General features: G+C 38.1%; 1 protein-coding gene across 7 annotated transcripts in view; it reads left to right on the plus strand.

Moving 5' to 3' along the window:
* GULP1 (GULP PTB domain containing engulfment adaptor 1) overlaps nt 1–20916 on the plus strand; it is a 96871-nt gene that overhangs the window by 41614 nt on the left and 34341 nt on the right. For 5 of the 7 annotated variants that reach the window (XM_032113898.1, XM_032113895.1, XM_032113894.1 and 2 more), the window contains one exon: nt 12090–12161. The exons of the other annotated variants lie outside the window; for them this stretch is intronic. In XM_032113898.1, coding sequence (XP_031969789.1) covers nt 12090–12161 — 72 coding nt within the window. The remainder of the gene's footprint in view (nt 1–12089; nt 12162–20916) is intronic. 7 annotated transcript variants of the gene reach the window in all.

Raw genomic sequence — 20916 nt, forward strand, 5'->3', positions numbered from 1 at the left:
TAAAAAACAGATTAACAAGAGAGAATATAGAAAGGCTCATAAAACAGAAATCATCACAGAGAAGACACTTCCCATTCCCTGGAGGAAAAGTGAAAGATCCAGTACAGCTAAACCAATGTAAGAAGTGCTTTTCTTGTTGAGGCCCATTGCCTGAGTAGTACTTGTTTCCAGAATCTGTGATGGAATTGAAGAGGAGGGGTTCAGAGTAGGGTTTGATTCTGTGCAGCAGGACATTCACAGACAGTGAGGCAGATGTATGTTAAGAGTACATTCCCAGCCATGGAAAGAAACATTTCCAAGATGTTTGTGTTTTCCCGTAAAAATCTTGAATGTAGTTCCCAAAAGCCCTTGAACAGCTTATGTTGTGCTGTGGTCAAGAACCCGTAGTAGATGAAAATGCTGTCAAACTGCTGTGGTTGAAGTGCCATTTCCTCTCCAGCCTCTGCCCTTGGCTCGCTTTCTCAGTTTGCCTCCCAGCTGTGCTGTCTTGTTGCTATTGCCCCTTTTCAGTCTGGGTAATCAAAGCACCCAGAACCAGTGCAGGTTACCTGTCCTTTTTCTTTTATTCCAAGGTACCCACTTAAAGATATTTTGTCAGAACTTCAAACGTGATGCAGTTTTAAGGGCATGGCTACTGCTCTGCTTTGTCCTCTGTGTTTTTATCTGCTGCATGGACCTTCTCTCTCTGCAGAATTAGTTCCTTCCACAAGTAACTAATTTGATTTTGACTTGGCTATCCCAGTCAAATATTCTCTGAAAATTTCTGAGGGTATTCTGTGAATGTAACAACTCAGAAAGACATCTATATGTGTCATTTGTATAAAATTACCAACACATTTAAAGAAGTAGATGGAGCTTAGGAAGTAGTTTCTAGGAGCAAGGAAAAGCAATTCCTTTTTAGTTGAACACAGACATTTTCTTGTCCACTTTTATCAAAATGCTGGTATTAATTTCTGTGAATATAGCATTTAATTTAGCATATTCTTGTAGATTATCCATGTGATTGTGGATTACACTTTGCATACTGACTCAACATTTTCCCACTGAAGTTACTTTACTAATAAAACATTAGGCTTATTCTTTCTTTACAAATTAAGTGGTTCTCTGTATAGGAAATCTACAGTTTAGGAAAAAAACCAACCAACCAAAGAAAAAACAACAACAAAGGTGTTTCACACTTCATATTCCTGTCCTTTAATACTCCTCAGCACCTGTATCTGTCCTCTGGTGTCAATTATCTTGCCCACAGAATGTATGTATACTACAATACTAGAATTTAAAGACCAGATGATCTTTGGTGACGATAGATTAAAAAAATAAATTGAGACTATGTTCAAAATTTGGTTCCTTGAAAAGGCTACCAAAATTTGTATCATATTTCCGAGCTGCTAAAGCTCTAGCTACATACATTCATTGCTCTTTGTTTAGAACAGCTCTTTTCTGGTGTGCTTCTTGTCCTCTGTTTGACAGCACATTGATTCTCTGAATCAAGAATTAAATCAGGAGTCATTTATTCTAATTATGGTGCAGTAAGCTTTGCAGTATTAAAAGTCCTGATTCAGATGCAATGCAGTGTCCTTAAAATAGGCAATTTCTTATTTCACATTAAACTGGAAAAGGTCTTTAATAAACTGAGAGTCATGGACAATAGTTATTTGTTCCTATTACTGAGGCTATTTGTGTTGGAATGAAGATTTTGTTCCTAACTGTGACTTCTGGTTTTTGTCGCACAGGGAATTCCTGTTTCTGTGTTTATAATGTCATTGCATGTTGCCATGGGGAAAGTGTGATAGTACAAGTTCAGTATTATGTTAGTCAAGAACAAGGGAGATATATACTAGATCAAAATAAACTTTAACCACAAAATGGGAAACGTCTGTGGAATGTCATCTTTGCTTTTATGAGATATTTTCGTGTTTTCCAGTACAAAAGAATAACTTCAATACTTTTTAGTTTTATTTATTAATATGTATATACACTATGTATATGTATATAAATCCATCACAATTTTTTCCAGAAACAGTAGAATTTATTTGCATTGAACAGAGGAAGACTATAATAGTTTTGTGTCCAGCTTCAGTTGCTACAGGCTGAATGCTCAGAATTTCACAATCCCACCTTGAGCTGGCACATGGAAACTCCTGGCTGGTCTTGTACTTGTTGTTATGAAAGAAAGAATCTGAAGCCTGTGCTCAGAGCCCTTCCTAATGATGAACTCATCTGGGAAACATCTCTTGGAAGGAGCAGCTGATCTTGTGTGGTGTCATGGCCTGTTTGCTCTCCTGGCTCAGAGGTGCACCCCAAAAGTTCTGCATGCATCAAAATGCCCCCAGTTTTAGAAAGCTTCACCTTATTGGTAGAGCAGAGTGGTTTTGCCAGTTTTATGAATTAAGGTAGCTTTTGTTATCACATGCTTGGCAGCGTGTCTTGGCTCTTCATAAGGGCTTTTTGTTTCTCAGTTCAGTTTTCACTCTTCTTGGGGAGGTTTTGTTTGATAGGCCTAATATTTCTAACAGGACGAAAAGTCAGCAGGACAGATGGAGCTTAACAGAGTTCAAGCTTCAGCTTGCTGTATTTTGTAAAAAACAGTGAGATAGTTGCAGGATGCTAATACAGAGCTGACCAGTAGGTGCTGCATTCAAAGGAACAGTGGGGTTATGAAAACCAGGGTGTTAATTCAGCAGGGCCAGATAGTCAGCAGCTAGGACAGCAGCTCTGGATGATTTATGCCGGGTGTTCACGTTGCTGTGAGAATAGCAGCACCTGGGATCTTCATCTTGCTGTTCCTTCAATTGTAACATTTTACTGGAGAAGGGTGTGTTTTTTGAGGGGCCAGTGGATGTGGAAATCTGCCCTTTCCATAAGGGAGTGCTGAAGAAGATGATCTTTAACCTCAGCTTGGGTAGAGTAGTGGGTTTACACAAGTAGTAACAATTAAATGCTTTCTCATACAGCAGTGCAGTGAAGTTCCTACTGAATGGCCAGTGTTGCTGGCTGGCATCTGCAGAGGTTAAGGGGGAAGTGAAGCAAACAGGCCTCTGTGTTCTGAAGTTTCCAACATTACATTTCACATCTGTACAAAGAATGTAGGAGTTGTTGCAATTCTGTCTTATGTTAAGGTAAATTAAATCACTGCATTGGCATCTGGCTCATGAAAACAAAAAGAAAAAAAGCAGCAAATTATATCAAATTTGTTATATTAAGATATCTGAAAATATCTAGGACTTAATGAAAAATAGTGGTTTAGTACATTTAAGGGCCTAGTTTGGCTTTACAATTTTCATGAAGAAATGATGCTTGAGTTAAATCCAATTGCTGTGGTGCAGAACTAAATCTGTCTAATTATGGACTTGTAAAGCTGAAAAATCTGTCTACTCTGTTATTATTTTCTTCTGAAGCTGAAAATTTGATGTATAAAACAGTGAATATGAATTATTTTTAGGTGGCTTTCTTCAGTGAAGGTAAATTAAACCTTTTTTTACTGGAAACAATCCAGTCAGGAATATAAATTTTCTAAATTGAGGCATGCTAGCAGTGGGATGTGTCTTCAGTGTGTATCAGAGGCTTTTCACGTCTGAATACCCTTTCTAAAGGAAGTGTCAGGTTTGGTAATTAGGTTTGTTTGTCCTGTCTTGATACAGAAAGGTTCTTGTGCACGCCTTCATTGAATATTGGTTCAGCAGTGAAAATCCTTACAGAATGAAAGGTATGCTGTATTTTAACACTGACCAGTCAGTTTAGAGCTGACAGTTCTTAATTCTTGGAGGTCACAAACTAAATGGAATCTAAACTAATATGAGAGTAACAGCAGAGGGTTGCAGGAGCCAGCAAGGATGTTATTGAGCATCTGTAGTGGGATGGCTCAGTCATTTTCCATGCAAGTCGGAAGCAATTCAGGCCACATACAGGGTCAAGCCAGATCACATTAGTCAATACTATGCTCACTTGGGTGTTCTCCTGTTAGTTATCCTTAAACTTCCAGGCAGTATCCAGATATGCCACAGGAGGCTCTGCAGAGTTGATGAGCAGTGGCAGAGAAACAGAAGACAGTGATTTGATGCCACTGTTTGGTGTTAAGTGTCAATAGTTTGTGAATTGAAGCAAAAGAGCTGTAATAACTTGAGGATGGTGCCTTTGGGTTACTCCCAAAGGAGTAAAAGGATCTGACAGTTTCTCTTACCTACCAAAAAAAAATAATCGGTTCACATGTGTAAAAAGCCAAAACTGGAAACACAGAGTATGTCCAAATTTAAGCACAATAGATATATTTGGAAATGTGTCATTCTTTAATTTACGCCTTCATTTTTTCCAACCTCTGAGCACAGGATTCTTGCATGTGAAGGCTAAAGAACACTGTACCACACATGAGGAAAGAATGATCAAAAGAACCTGTGTGACCCAGTCTCAGCCAGGGAATATATGATGAGAAATCGTTTTCCAGTGATGAATTTGCTCTCACTGCCATTTTCTCCTGCCCTTGTTTATTGCATGCCAAATGTTATCCTTGATTTTATTTATCAGCTATGAGAAGTACACCTGGGATTAAAAAAGAAAACAGGCCTTCAGCATGATATACTGCTAGTATTAGCTCTGCTTTTGTGCACGGGCAAAATGTTCCCTTTTTAAGCCCTTTTCCCAAACATCAAAGTTTTTAAAGAATTTTCTAGAAGTGACTTAACTTGTTGGCCTTTTTTGCTCCAAGCTGGAATATCCCTAAGACATATCCCCATTACCCTCCTGCTGCTGCTTCCTCACTCAGAGTGGGAGTGAAGGGTTAGCTCCAGGTAACAAGTGTGCGGAGCAGAGCCAGGGGAACGTTCTTTCCTGGTCAGTGCCTCAGGTGGGAGTCAGTCTGGGGGCAGCTATGCTGTTCTCAGCCTGTGCCTGCAGTCTGGGTAGCTGCAGGGTGGCTGATGCTGGTATGTGCAATGGGAGGTCAGGGTCCACCCCCTTCACCACCCCAGCTCCTCTCTAATCTTCAGGTTCAGTCTGACAGCTCTTCAGGGCATGGTTCAGTTTGAGACGTGCTTCTGAAGTGCTGGGGAGATTGAAGGACTGGAGAAATGCTGAGTGTTTTCTCTTGTATAACTGGTGTTTTCTGTAGTGACAGTCTTGACAAGGTACATGTGTTACCTTTTCTACTCTTTCTGTATTTCAACCTGCTCTTATCTCCCTTGTGCTGGTTCTAGCTGTATTAGCATTATTTTATCTTTAGAATTAGATGGTTTAATGCAGAGCACAGCTTTGATAGCTGTGTTGCAATCTGATTTGATTTTTGATTTTATCCTTGTTGATATCCCCCCTAGCATGTGACCACACTGATCTCTCTGGAGAAGATGTAAGTTTTGATCATTTACCAAGTGTGTCTTAAAGTCTTCTGACATTCTGCTTTACAAAAAAGCTGCTTTTGGTAATACAAATGTATAATCCTATTGTATTTTTCTTTTTCTGTGCCATTCTCCCTTCTGGCTGCAGTGGGACTTGAGGGGGAATGTGATCTGGTGTAATTATTCCATTCTTTGGCCTTTAGGGTTACACTGGGCTAGATTCAGCTCCATTGGACCACACATCAGATTTCTTCCAGTCAGCAGCTGCATAATTTCTCTTCTTACCATATCTGGACATGGGTTAGAAAACAGATCTAGGCAGGCTTAGGGCTGCCACATGTCCTCAGTTTCTCAGGTATTTTTGCCAGAATATTTCTATGTATTCCTGTTTCCAGTCATTTGGGCAGAAGCCACATCCAGGTGAGGTGCACCACTCCAGGGAAATGTCTGTTGTCTCTGTCTGTCTGCTGTTGAGCATTAGTTATCAAATAATGTTCTTTGTTATTTATTAATAGATCCAGACTGAAAGACTGAAATGACTGCTTGTACCTTTGATGGTGGAGAGCTCTTAATTAGTGCACTTATAGAGAATAGAAGAAAGTACAAATTAAACCAGTGGGGCTCTCTGCACCTAATTATTTTATGATCCTTTCTCTATAGCTTTCTTTTTTCTCCCCAAACATTTCAATAACTTATTAAATTGATTTTTCTTTCTTCATATCTTAATTAGAGTAAATATTTTCTGTTGATGGATTAAATACCTGGTAATATTTGATTTCCATTAGATATCCCTTTTTTTTTTTTTTTTTTTTTTTTTTTTTTTTTTTTAATGTTTTTAGCTGTGCATTCATCTTCCTTTTTTGCCAGTAGTGCTTGAACACTCCCTCAAAAAATGCCTAGAATTTTTTTCCAGTGAGGGCCACCATTTGTGTCGAACATTAGATGTCAGACAAGCAGGGGATATTCAGGGAATGTGCTGATATCTGTGTCACTTTGCTGCCTCATACTCCCATGTGGTGAGCTGGATTTCTGCTTTCACTTGAGTGGCAATCTTGCCTGGGAGTTGTTTTTTCCCCAAAGGGGAAAAATCCAAACATTTAAATGCTCTGGCAAGAACATGTATTTGTAGAGAACCAAGGAAGCAGCTGCAGGTGAGGAACTGGACTGTGGGGTGGGGAAAGAGAAGGAACCCAAAATACAAAGTGTTGTTTGTTTTATGGTCCATGCTGTCCTTCTGCTGTTTGAGTGATGGAGAAGGCTCATGAATGCAAGGCTGAGCAAAAACTCTGCCTGTGCTTATGGAGTGTTAATAGCTTAGACACTTGTTCAAAACTGGTCCCACTTCTCTTTCATTCTTGTTTCATACACCGTTCTTCTGGTGCTATCACAATGTGGATACATTTGTCTTCCTTTCATCGGTAAATCAGCATCCCTGTAGAATGGAGGAAGTGGAAGGAGCTAATTTGTCAAATGCTGGCAGCAGGTATCTACTAATTTTGCATTGCTTTTTTTCCTTTATTGTATGAGTTTGGCAAGTACTGTTTTCATATAATTCCATTTAAGTCTGCATAAAAGAGAACCTTTAATGCTCAGGAATTTCAGAGTAAAAAAGAAATGTGGCACTGTGGAAGACTGGGCTTTTTTTAAGATTGAAATGTGATGACAAAGGAAAACAGATGTTGTTTTATTATTAAAATATCCTACACTGCTCTCTACTGGAAGAGCGAAAATCTACATTAAATATTTAGAAGTGACTAAACTAAAACTATTTCTTAATCAAGAGTCAAGTTTCTTCATTTTTTTTAGTCTGGTAAAACTAACTTTTCCTAAGCATGGATAGAGGTTTTTTACCCCCCCTAAGCTTTGAAGAAAAGCACCTGGATATGCTTTGCATATAAAGCCAGTAAAATGTTGAGGGTCAAAATCTAAGCTGCCAGGGGAAGAATTACTGGAGAGTTTCCTGCTAATGTCAAGAAAAAAAAGTGAACTGCTAACCTTAACAAGTCACATGACCTTACTAAGACCTGTTGGGCACATCAGAACAGCAGCAGACTTGTCAGAACTGTAAAGGATTCTGGATGCCTGAAGTTGTCTTATGTTTGAATTGACTTTTAAGTGAGCCAGCAAAGTAAAAGATTATTTACCTTTTATTTTAATAGTTTCTCCAGACAAAATACAACTTTAAAAGCAGTTTTAATAACTTCACTATGGAATTGGACCAAAAAAGATGTCGTGTTCACATTAATGTATAGGTAAATTTCACCTGCATTCTGAGAAAGATATTCCCCACAGAGGGTCTGTCTGATAGCTTGTTGTGTAAGACAGACCTCCTGGCCATTACAGGGCTGAATTTTCTCTCAGTTGCTGTCAGTGATAAAACCTCTGTTGATTTAATATGTTGAAACAGTGTCTGTTAATTCTTTGCAGCTGCATTATCTTGCAAATCTTTGCATGTGGAGTGAACACATCTGGTTGTCTGCTAATATTATATATTAAATGGTTTGATCTGAGGTGTTTGTCTTGTATATGGCTGGCCAACAGCTTGCTTTCTTAATGGCAAACATCACTGTACATTAAAGGAACACTTAAATGGTTCTGACTGATAAGATCTGTTGGCCTCATAAGAGTTATTTCTGATTACAGACAGCTGCAAGTGAAATGAGAATTAGTAATAGATTAGAAAAATAACCTTTCATAAGTTTTGTAGGAAATATGTTTGGAAGAATGGCAGACTGCTGTAAAGAATGTGTGGTAAGGAAAATTGCTTTAGCTTGCTTTACATTATACAAAATACTAAATGTCATCTTCCAACTTCTTAAAGTATCCAACAAAAATTCAATATGATCATGATGAACTTACTCTTAATACTAAACAACACATAAATATTTGTGTCTAGTGGCGTACCTAAATTATGTATCACGTCTGTTTGAATTGGCTTATTATGCATGGAGTACACCGATCTCAAGAATAATCTTTTTGCTAGCTGCAGACAGTCAATAGATGTAGCAGTCGTGCGTAAACATTTTTCAGCTGTATTATTTGTTTGAGTACATTACTTATGTAAAGAACACTTAAGCATTTAATGCATTTATTAGTTTGCATTTAGGATTAATAGTGAATGATCCAAGGGGAAACAGTTATTTTCTGTTTCTCTCTTCTGCAATGAAGTGTAGGAGTTGGGTTAGCTTGGCTCACTTAGGTTTCAAATGCTGGTTGTTCTGCATGAGTTGGGTGGCAGAAGGGAACCTTAAGTGCTGAAAACAAACACTGACTTGCCAAGTTCCCACCTAAAACTCTGGATCAGTATTGCTCCCTAAAGGAGCCTGGGATTGAAAAGGGAAGTTTCCTATTTACCCCTTTTGCTTTGAAATTTTTGTTGCAGAAACTCTTCCATGATGGATACTTGTATTACTCATGCCACAGCTGGACCAAATTCTTGATATAACAAATATTTTTCTCTGTGTTTGTGTGAGATTTGGTGAGAAAAATCTGCTGAAAAGACCATAATGAAATGGCCACCTTTCCATTTCATGGGGGTGGTGAGTTAGTTGTTAGTGGCTTCCCTTAGAAATCCTGGTGGCGGCGTGTCTGCTGTGCCAGGGGTTGTACAAATGTCACAGTGACCTTGGCAGCTGAAGCCCCAGCTTTGCAAATACATCTGTTTGCTTAGCTTAACTATCATGAGTAATACCACAGTAATTGGTACCTAATATTAAGCAGAAAATGATGATAGATGACATGGAAAAGGTACAGAGCAGATAAAAAAGCAAGCAATAAAAAGCCTCTAGTTAAAATATTAGCTGTTTGTTAAACCTATATTGCATAGTCATTCTTTTGTTACAGTTAGAAAATAACCTGTCTTGGTTTGAAATTCTGTCTATTTTTTTCTCCAAATAGAGCAGTCCAATTAATAAAAATATTGGGAGTATCTCCTCTTAATTTCTGGTTTTCTTTTTATTACTCTTACCAAGAAATAAAGAAGGGCGGTCGAGCATGAAAGCTGTATGCATGAAATGTGTAAGCAATTTGAATACACCTGAATAAAAAAAAAGTACAATTGCAATTAAAAGAGATAGAAATAGACACAAACAGTGCAATCTATAGTATGGCCTTGTAATTTTTGCTTGGTATTAGCACTTAAGCTACCAATCTTTTCTGTATATCTAGATTAAACTTGTTTTACTATATTCTCCTATGCTTAACAGTTTAATATGCACAAGCTTGAATTCTGCCTCCAGTTCAAAACTGCTGAGAGCAATAGAAATTTCAGTGATGGTGCTTACTGTCAAAGCCAACACTCACCTGGAAGAGAGTCAATGACTTACGGCAGCCTAGTGGGTTATGTTCCTTAAATGCTGATATAAGGCTCATGGTGTTTCTGTATTCTCTGAGTCTTGGTTGCTTATTTCTTTCGTAACTCGTTGAGCAAACACAATGAGTTTTTCTTCAGGTTTTGTTAGTCTTTTAAACTGCTTTTAGCAGTTTATCTTTCTGTTTAGAAGTCTACTTCTCCCTCCCCTCCATGATCATAAATGATAATTTCTGGATTGGGGAACATTACTATAAGCTTTAAAATTCAGTGGCATTTAACAGATTCCCCAGCTGTGGCAGAAGCTTAATTTGATGCTTACATTTTCCGAGGCAGTAATGTGAATTAGCATGAGATACAAGCCCCTGGGAAAACTGTATTTGTGGAAGGTACTGTTCATGGAAAAATTGGTCTGCTGCTGGGATTTACTGAATACAGCAAAGAAACCTTGACCCTTCTTGGACTGTGAAGGGGAGGAGAGATCTGGGAGGGGAGTTATGGGGAAATTACTCTTATTTCTTTCTTAGCTGTATCAGGTTTCAGTCATCTGGATGGAAGTAAGTAAATAAAAAATGTAGGGCAACCCTGTGCCCTTCTGGAGAAGTAGCTGCAGGCAAGGCAGCATAACCTGGGGCATCTCTTTGTGTGCGTTACCCAGTTCCACCTGAGCCTGGCCCTAAATCTGTATCGAGCAGTACCAGGCTGCTTACACTGACACCGGTGCTGCCAGTTTGAAAACAGCACAAGTGTGAGGAAACAGCCATGGATGAGGCCTCTGTCTCAGCTGGCAGCTTGTCCATGGGCAGCAGTGACCTGTGCTCATGGAGCCTTGTCCACACCTGCAGCTGTTGTTCCTGTGTTTATGCAGGATTCCTGCTCCATGTATCACGTACTGTGACCTGCTCACAAACTGACAGCAATTACACTTCTGCCTCTCGTGTTCTGCCAGGTGTGGTGGATATAAGTATGCTTGTGTGTGGATAGCTGGTAATGCTGGTGTTTCAACCTTGCTCTTAGACTGTCATCTGACCTTACACACTGGCTTGGGGTTTCTTTGCTCACATATATTCACTCACCTTTCGCTTTTTGTCTCTGCCACGTGCAGTATCCATAATGTCCAAGAGTCATTCCTCCTTCTTTACATGCATTTTGTGCCGCTATCACTTTTCCAGGCAAGATCACCCCCTTGGTCTAAAGTCATTGGAGATGTTGAATGCAAGACATCAAATCAATAGCAGAGCCTTCTGCTTTGTTTTTCCAAACCTCTGGTCTCCTGGCTGGAGAATTGGAATGGTAGAGAATATTGACAGTAGATGTGCTGGTGTTTTGATTTACACACTGTTGTATGCAAGGTGGCACATCATATTTCAGAGTCAGTAGCAAATGTCTAATGAGGCTTCATTATTGGTGGAGCTGCACAGTTTCTTTGCAGGAGAACCTTGAACACACTGACTACACTAAACATGCTTGGAAGGTTTAATAGAACTACAATCTTCAGAGTTACTCTGTTGAAATTGTCTGTATCTTGGCAAATTTAAATTCCTTTTGAAGTGGCTCGGACTTAAAAATTGTATACGCCTCTGTGTGTCATGGTACACAGAAAACTGTACTTTGGAAAAAAGGGAGGTTGTTATTTTCCTAGCCTTATTTTAGCATATACATGTACATGGCGTGACTTAACTGTACTTCAGTGTGAAAATTGGGCAATTGAAAATGAATTAGTGTATTACACAGATGGGTTTCAGGCAGACTTATCATACCTTTTGTAACAGTACAGTAAAAGGCAAGTGTGACTGTACAGAACATAAAAGCATCTCAGTGTACAAATAAAGAAATTATAAGGTCCCTTTGGAATATTATACTTTAGATATGAAAAGACACATGTTTGGTTTTCATTAAAACCTGACTTGGTAAAAATATGAACCGTCATAGAAACTACTTGAATATGACTCTTGTTTTACGTAAGCTGGAGCCTAGTTCCTGTACATCTATGAAATTACTATCCAAGCAGCTCTGAGAGGAAAATCTGTGCTTTTAATTTGTCTTACATCTTGTATGAACATTTTAGTGGCATAGTCTAGATGATTGGCTCATGTTGATCCATGGGTAGTATCTCCTATCAGTAGTTTTTAATCATTTTTTCATTATTTTCTAAAACAATTTATTAGCTAAGTGGCAATTTCCCTGTGGAAAAAGGTAGTTTAACCTCTAATTTACAGATTTTTATAGGATGTTCTTTTAAAGTCAATTTTGATAATGGTAATGTTAGTTTAGAATTTAATTCTTATTATTTTCTCGATTAGAAATAGCTGTGTGAAGATTTTTTATTTATCAACTATAGAAACAATTGCCTTTCCAAAATGCTGTTTGGAAGTAATTGGAAAATAAGATTACTCTAGTAGATTAGGCCTTTAAATGCATAACTTATTGCTCACAAATTACAATCTTTTCAGTTTCTTGGCAGTACAGAAGTGGAGCAGCCCAAAGGCACAGAAGTTGTAAGAGATGCTGTTAGAAAATTAAAGGTAAGAATTTTTGATGAAACATAAATGGAACGTACTCTTAACCTCCTTTCACAACTAAGACACTCTGTGAGTTTTCTAAGTGAATTCATTGGCTCTAGTGTTGCCTTTTCCTGGTCTTAAAATCAAGAATCAAACATGGTTAGAAGGAAAAAAGGGATTTTGCCTTTGTATTTATTTTAAGGATCCTTAGGTGCACCACATCCAGTTCAAATGCACCTCCATGCACACTGCAAAATGCACACCCCCAAAAGATCTGGTATAACATTATAGGTTTTACTAATTAGCATATCTATCAAAGATTCCCCAATGAGAGGCTCAAGTGAGCCCCCCTCCCCAAGGAGCCTTCCCCTGGATGGTTCTATCTTAGTTTACAGAATGTGTTCTGGAGAGAACCTTGGGGTCTGGGGCACACTGATTCCTAGCTATGAAGCTTCTAAAATGTTTAGTCTCTCAGCTTGACAAACAAGTCCAAGAATGTAGGCAAAAAGCACTAAGAATACAGAAGTTATAAAAGGTATATAAAGGGGGTATAAAAGAAAGGGCAAAAAATCATCATGGCATCACTGGAAGAAGTGCTTTTACTAATCTCTTTAGTGTGTAGGTTCTTCCTTATTATGCCTGTATGGTCAGGTGTTCTGCTGTGTACAGCGTTTAGTTGTCTCACAGATTATGAAATTATTCACAAGTATTTATAAAGTTCATGTACTTCAATGGGTAATACTCGTTCATCGGGCTTGTTTTGGGCTTCATTAGTACAAACTGAGGTAGCATGAATTTGTTTTAGCTGCCATCCCCAGCTACAGCTGAGAAAATCAGACTTTTACAATTTCTTCTTGGTTACTTGTGCTTAGGCATCAAGGGACTTGATAGACAACTGAAAATATCCGGGTGCAATGACTTGTTGAGGGTTGTTGTTAGTTAACACGGCTTTGACTTGACTGCTGAGTGAGAGCTGGTGAGCTCAGAGCTCTTGAGACGCTGTGAGCTGGGGTAGGGAATGCTGATTGTGCTGGTCCACTCCACTGCCTTTTTCTTGTGGAATTGCACTGCTTCATGCTTAGCTGCTTTGAGCTATTGGCCTTTGAGTTTACTTAGATGTAGAAATCTTTCTCCCTACTACTGCATTTTCCATAACTTTTTTGCAGGCTTTTCATTATTCATTTAAACAAGTTCCTTGGAAATGGGCAGAAAACGTGGGGAGTCAGTATTGAAAAAAATGATTGTGTTATACTAAAAACATGCAGAAAGGAAACATAAAACTACTCATGTAGCTCAGCTTTTGAGACTCAGTTTTCCCTTGAAAAAGTCATCTTTACAAGATGGATCAGTAGTCATATTAAGGTATTAAAACACATTCTTTGCTGTTTTTTTCACTCTACCAAAACAATACAGCTGCCTTTAAAGATTCGTTTAGTCAATTCTTAGAGTGTTTCGTGCTAAAAAGACTTATTGTGCTGCAGTTAGTCAGTCATCATTGCCTAGTTGTTTTCAAGCGTTTCAGGCTAAGTTTGACCCCTTTTTAAGCACTGCAGCATTCTACCAGGGAAAACAAAATGTGTGTGTTTGTTTGTCTTTATAAAGACAAACTTGTGTAGTTTGTCTTTATAAAATTCCAATACCCTTAGCAAAGTTAGTTCTGTGCAGAAATCTGTCACAGTGATATCCTGCTATGGAGAAGCTTTGCTTCCGTTTTAATGGTGTTTTATTGGACTCCTAAATAAACCAAATGCTGAGTGTCTTGCTGGTGGAACCCCAGGCTGGCCTGGGCTCTCACTAATCACTGGAGGCTTTGGGTGGGTTGAATTCTATGATTTCACACATGGAAATAATTTTCTCTGAAAGCAGCTCCAGAAAGGATTTCAAATAACTGCTCTCAGAAGCGTGGGCAGAGCCAGAAATGTTGTGTATATATTCATGGTGTCACTGGAGTGTGTAGATACCTGCTCTTTCTACACACGTTCCGCAAGTAAAGCACCTTGGAGATAGAAGTCCGAATAGTCACTGCCAGAATTACACTATTTCCTTCAAGTTTGGAATTTGGAGCTTAGATATCAAGTATTGCATGTGATCTTACCTAATCACAAGTTTATTAGAGAACTTCCAAAGTAAATAAAGATGACTTTCAGAAGGACTTGAAAAATCTTGGAACAGAATTCAGAGAGCAATAAAAGGCTCTTATGTTTGAAACAATCCCCAATTATTTGAGTACTCATTTGAAGACTGACTTACGTTGTGCATCTGTATTCTTTGAAGAGAAGCCTAGAGGTACTGTATTTTATTATTAAGCACACATCTGTAGCTTCTTTTTTAGAAAATGCTACTTGAAAATTTTTAAGCAATTAAAACAGTTTAAAAAACTAATGTTATATATGGAAAGAAATATAAAGTGGTTTTGGGAGTAGGAGAGTTTTTAGACGATATGTAGCTTGTGATGCCATATTTATATTTTTAATTATCTGGATTTGCTTTTAGTTTGCAGTGTTACTAATCATAATTTGTTTTTCATTAAAATTAATAGCTAGCAGAAAAACAACTGACACTTGCTTAATGTTCAGAGCTATTTTTACAAGCGACATGCATCGCTCTAATAAGCTTTTGAAGTCATGTGCTTACAGTGATATACAGACCATGAATTACTGCCACCAGAAAGCATTTTTCTTAAGCCCTCATGTCATCCACCTGTGTCAGAGTCAAGATTTGATGTACAACTGTTTACTCCTTTAAATCAAAAGCCCTTAACTCAGCACAAAGAGTTGGGTTGCCCAGCACAGAAACTGTAGCTGCCATTCCACAAACTGATTTTTCCCAGCAGATGGAGCTGATGTTCTACAGAAACATAAAATATCTTGGACGAACTTTTTTTTTGATGCTTCGTTGTACTTTTATCCCAAATACTACTTTTATATTTTCTTGACAGTTTTTCTGGGACAGTTTCAATTAGAAGATAGGTTTTCTTCAAGCAACTATATAATTTTTGTAGAGGATTCTCCTGTGGTTTTGTCTAGGTGGGATTTCCTCTTGTGTTTTCCAAGTGCTTGGAGCTGTACTGCAGGAGAAAGAAGAAAGTTGGACACTAATGTTTTAAAATGTGTATATTAATTTGTAAGATAAGGTGAACTATTATCATGATTTATTACAAACCATGTTTTCCTTCAAGTTTTCTGGTCAAACTTATTTCTAGAACGAAACAAAGCCTAAAACACATGGCACCCAGATTCTGTATCCAAACATGCCTACCGGAGTCAAATGTCTACATGTGGTCAAATCAGAATTTATTTTATAAAGCAAAATGATTATTTTCCTTGATTAATGAAGGTAATAACTTGTAGATCAGACTGTAGGAATGAATTTGATCCTTCTTATAAAGTGCAGGAGGTGGGAACAGGTAGAAACAGCAGCATAACAGATGGAAGGAGGAGCATAACCAGAGCAGTGGTAAGAAAGCTGCATGGAGGAGTGTTAGGGAGAAACCAGAATAAATACCTGAGTTTTGGGCTGTTCCTTCTACAGTCTGCCAAGGGGCATTTTTGTGAGGGCCAAACTTAAGGCTGTTCACTTACCCAGCTTTCAATTCACTATCCTTTTTTCTCCCACTTTTCTCCTGTAAGTGGAGATGACCAGACAAAATGCAAATAGAATTTATCTCTTTGAAAACACTTGAAATATTTTTCATCATGTCTTTGACCCTTAAGGATACACAAAGTGAAGGGCTCACACACTTCCACACATGCAGAGATGCTGTCCTGCTGCTGCCCTTAAAGGACCATCAGTGGATATTGTTCTGAGCTCCCTTCTGTGTTAAAGCTCAGTTTCATCTGTTGTTGAAAGGAGAGAGAGTGGAGGCCAGAGAAGCCTTTAATATTGGGATAAAGAGATTTCCAGCCAAGCCCTACAGCCATGACTGCTCTCTTTGAAGTACTGCAGAAAGTGGAATTTGTGGTTCAGGACCAGTCAAGGACATCTGAAGGCCAAAGCAAGTCAGATGAGAAGAGCTGAATAAGAAAATACCTGTTTACCCTGCCCCTCAAAAAAACTAAACCCTGCCCCCCCTCCAAAAAAAAAAAAAAAAAAAAATCAACTCAAACCAACCAACCAAACAGAAAAAATATCAAAAACCTACTACCAAAAAATCCCAACAGAGCCCCAAAATTCCATGCCACCAAGCAATATAAAAACAAGCAAAATAAAAACCAAAAAAATTCAAAGCAAAACAACAACAAAGCAGCCCACCCTCAAATAAAACAAAACACAAAAACTCTTTCAGGAAGTGAGAAATGGAAAAAAGACTGCACTGTGTTGTCTCCCACACTGGATAGTAGATGGATACCCTTCCTCTCAGTCCAGTGTGTGTTTGGAAAATAAAATACAACATATTCCATCAAAATACATTTCTACCCAGATGGTTATTGAGAGCTTGAATTTTGCATGTCAGTGGTCTTTTCATCCTTTTCTTCCTCTTGACAGCTATTTTTCAGAGGTCATAATTTCATTGTGCCACACCAAATGTCCATGAGAGTTTGGACCATAACATGACCAATAGATAATGTGAAGGCACTGCAAAAAAAATGGGGCCTGATGAGTTTTTTTTCAGGCATCTTTCCTTATAATGAATGTTTTAATGAAAAAAAAGAGGAAAAGCATCTTCTCCAAGTCAGGTTACAAAGATGTTTCCCATCTTATCCAACAACTCTGCCCTAAACCAGGGATCTTTTAAGGTGTCTGTGTGAAGTGCAATATCTGATGTCTCACTGGTAGCCTGCATTAAATGGAATTGAACCTGTGTTCCCTGGGGTGACGATTGGCACCCAAATCACAGAATAATCTCCCTTTTGATGTCTCAAGTATTTTTAATTAAATCTTAAATTGTGTAGGGAGGTGTAAATATTAAAGAGAAACACACAGTTTTGATTGCACAGCTTCAACTGACTTATAGATATATAGATAAAATTTGTCTTAACAATTGTTTCTTTAGCTCCAGTTCCTGGATATTTTGAAAACATGTTTGTTTTTTTTCCCATGGTATTTTTTTTCTGGTTGTAGTTTGCTAAGACTTGATGCATAAACACATCATATTTAATAAGTCTCTTAGAGTGTCCAATTTTCGCTGCTACTGTAATAAATTACAAAATATATGGGTGATTTTTCTTTATTTTTAAAGCTGTGTTAAACTGTAGAAAATAGGTTTATTTGTATCTGTTTCTTTCCCTAAAAGATGCCATGAAAATAAAATGTTAATTCTGAAGCAGCTGAACACAAACTAGCCCATCCCACTGAGCTGGACCAAAGCTGGGGTTCGTGCCTGAGAACATTATATGTATAAGCTAAGAGCTTAAGAATTTGGCCCTTCATGTCTCTTCCCCAGCCATGCTGTGATTCATTATAATTTTACATAATTTTCCATTTTGATGTCAGTGGGAGGCTACAGATTTTTACCCTCTTAAATAATCATGTTATTGTGTGAGATACAAATATTACTGTGTTTCAAATGTGTGCTGATAGGAGAAAATAATGTCTGTACATCTCCCAGGTCCAGAGCTCCCTTGGGGTCTTCCTTAGGTAGAAGGAGTGAGTAGAAATAAAGAAAAGAAAATTTCCTGATACCTGACTCAGTGATGGGATGTGCTGTTCAAACCCCGCACAAGTGTGGGAGGTGTCTGAACGTGGCATTCTGGAGAGCATCAGATATAAAAGAAATTGCTGATCAGTATCTGTGTGTTATCTGTTATTGCACAGGACAGCGGGCAGGAAAAATGCTAAGAAAGAAACTGCCACAGATTTTCTGAGTTAATCTTTGTGTGCGGTTCAGTCACTGTTCCCAGTAAACCTTTGATTAAAAAGCTCATTTGTCTGGATGTCTGTATTGAAGGGGTTCTTTTGTCATTGGTTTCTTTCGCCATTAGCCTGGTTTTGATTTGATGGGGTTTCTTGAAGTGGGTTTTCCAGCCCTCTGCTAACTTTGGTAAATATCCTGTGATTTTATTTTCTCCTTTTTGTCAACATCCTTCTGTAATTGAAACTCTCAGAAGATAAAATTTGAGTGTTTTCTCCCAAGCAGCTGATGCAGTGCGGCCATTGTTGTCATCTTAAGGATCTCTTTGAAATATTTTCCCATATTTAGTTTCATGAGAAGGTCCACAGTTAGGGAAAGGCCTGCCATGTTATCAAGACTTCATTAATCCCATCCTCACAGGGATGTCTCCCAAGAATCAAAGTTTGTTGCCACATGTGGGATTTGCAGGGTTGCCTGTAGGAAAACAACAGATTCTGTTGGGATACCAGTCTGTGGTGTTCTGGTTGATGAGGAGTCTCTCTGTTATTGGCCCCTTCATCAGCCTTTGTGGTCTGAAAACTTCCTCTGTAATGATTTTTAGATTTCAGGTTATTAGTTATTTTTCTCCCATTTTTTTCCCCTCTTATTTTTTGTGCCTGTAGATTTTATCAGTAATTATTTTTCTCCTGGTCATTGTTCAATGCTTAAGAAATTTCATGCTTGAGAAATAAACCCTGCTGGAATACATTAGAAACATATCTTCCCAATGACAATTTCCTGTTTATAACTGCATCTGGAGACTAATGTAACTAACTTAACTCATACTTTGTTTCTATTGATTCACTTTCTTAAATATAATGGCATACAAAATGCAGATGCTTTGTCTACTTGGACAAGCTGCATTTTTTGTAAAATATTGATCGTCATTAATTTCGTCTCACTTGAATTCTTTATTTCTTGAATTGGATTTATGCATTTTGAGAATGGAGATGTGATACGGTCAGTTTGTTTACCCTTTTTTTAGAATTGGCACAGAACTGCCTTCTGGAACTTCCTCAGTGTTGTAAGTCTTCATGACTTCTTGGAGCAAGCTTTGGCCAGCTGTTCTAAAACTTGTGCAAGTTGTTCACATTGCTTACTTTAAAACCTTTCTCTTTAAAACTTCTTTTCTTTAAAAACTACAACTTTTTCATGTTGTAGCTGTTGTTTGAGACTCTGAGATGATTGCCATTGGAAAATCAAGCATTCCATCGTCATTCTCAATATATACCATGAGTTTAACTCAGTAAAATCAAATGTTATTTGTTCTTTCCCTTCACTACTGCACAGAAATACTTGCGCATGACTGCTTTGCAAAGGGACATTTCCAAAGGTCAGGATTTGCCCAAGTTCCAGACTGTTTCAAGTTGAGGTGTGCCCCAGGGTTGTCTGTTCCATGGGTGTCTTTCTGGGCACCATCGAGTACGTTGGGAATTGAGATTGTCCAAACTGCCCAGGTGATCTGTGGGCTTTGTGGTCATTCCATTTAACCTGGCAAAGTGCAGAGCAGTGAAAAAAGGGATCACATATGTCCTCAAAGTCCCATTCAATGAAGGGACATCAGGAAATTACAAATCAGAGAGGAAAGCTGGTGGGGTGCAGGTAATGAATAAATGTATGATCTGAAAATGGTCTAAAGACAGTCGGCGTTTTATATTCATCTTGGAAAAAACCAGTCTGTGCTAATAAGGCAATGATTGGCCTATCTTTTTCCTATTTAAGCACAGACTTAAATAGCTTAAATTTGCAGTATAAAATTTAGGACAGATTTTGTGGGGCTCAATGAGTGATTTTTATTAAAGAAAAAAATGCTTTTTCTCTGTAGTGAATTTGAATTGTCCTCTAAAGTCAAGAAATGTTGTTGGCCAGAATGCTGTAAACCAGCAATTATGATTTCTAAAATTTAATTTTCTATAAAATGTCTTTTAAAAAAATTAAAATGTGCATATGGAATGGCACAATACAGGGATTAATGTGTATTACAAGTTTATATATGCAAGACATGGGCTTGAAGTTAAATAGGCAGATGTGAAAAGGATGTTGCAAGAGGCATATACATGATGCTGAAGAGGCAGACTAGAAATTATATTTTCTTGACTTTCAGTTAGTTGGTTTTCATTAGTAAGTCATCTTGTATGAACCTTTATAAAACATTTGGCCAGTGACTGTAACAGTCCTAGATGTTGAAATGCAAAATGGGTATTTAGATTTAAGAGTTGGTTTTGAGAATGGCACAGAGTGGTTTCATGGGGATTGTTGTTTGGGTTTTTTGGGGTGGGAGGGTGCTGTTTGTTTTACCAAGTGTGTGATATTTATCAGCTATTGGGATGCATTAATCAGTAATGAAGTGTCTGGGTAAGTCCTGTTACTGTGTGAAGTTAGTAGGATTAATTATAAATTGTTTAGCTATTAAATGTCCAACAAGTATACCTTCAAAATGAGGAATAAAATTGGGAGGAAGGGAAAAACAGGTTTTTGTGCTTTTAGTGTGGTTCTCCAAACTAGTTAATAATTTGCCATGAATGAAGCTGCCTATAAGCAAAATTAAGTAAGAGATTGACAGTCATACTGTGTAAAGCAGTTGTGTTATGGGAAGATTTTCCAAGTACTAGTTGGAAAAGGATCAGAGCAAAAATCCAAACCCTGAGCTATCACTTAAATGAATAATTAATTGTAATCAGAGTTTTTAAGGATTTGTGGGAGAGGTGTCAATTGGCTACAGCTGAGCACTTCACTCTCACAAGGCAATTCAGGCTTGTGTCTTCCAGGTCCGGTAGGACAGCACCCTTGGTGACATCCTAGACTCTTGATGGCACTAAAAGCCACTGTCCCCACTGACTTCTGACACAGAGTATTGGTACTGATGGGGAGTTATGCACCCAGTTTATTCTTGAATGGGAATGTTGAGGATGATGTGTTCAAACAGAGCTCTGAAGCATAGACTCC

This window comes from Corvus moneduloides, chromosome 7 (genome assembly GCF_009650955.1).
Source record: "Corvus moneduloides isolate bCorMon1 chromosome 7, bCorMon1.pri, whole genome shotgun sequence".
Taxonomy (NCBI): domain Eukaryota; kingdom Metazoa; phylum Chordata; class Aves; order Passeriformes; family Corvidae; genus Corvus; species Corvus moneduloides.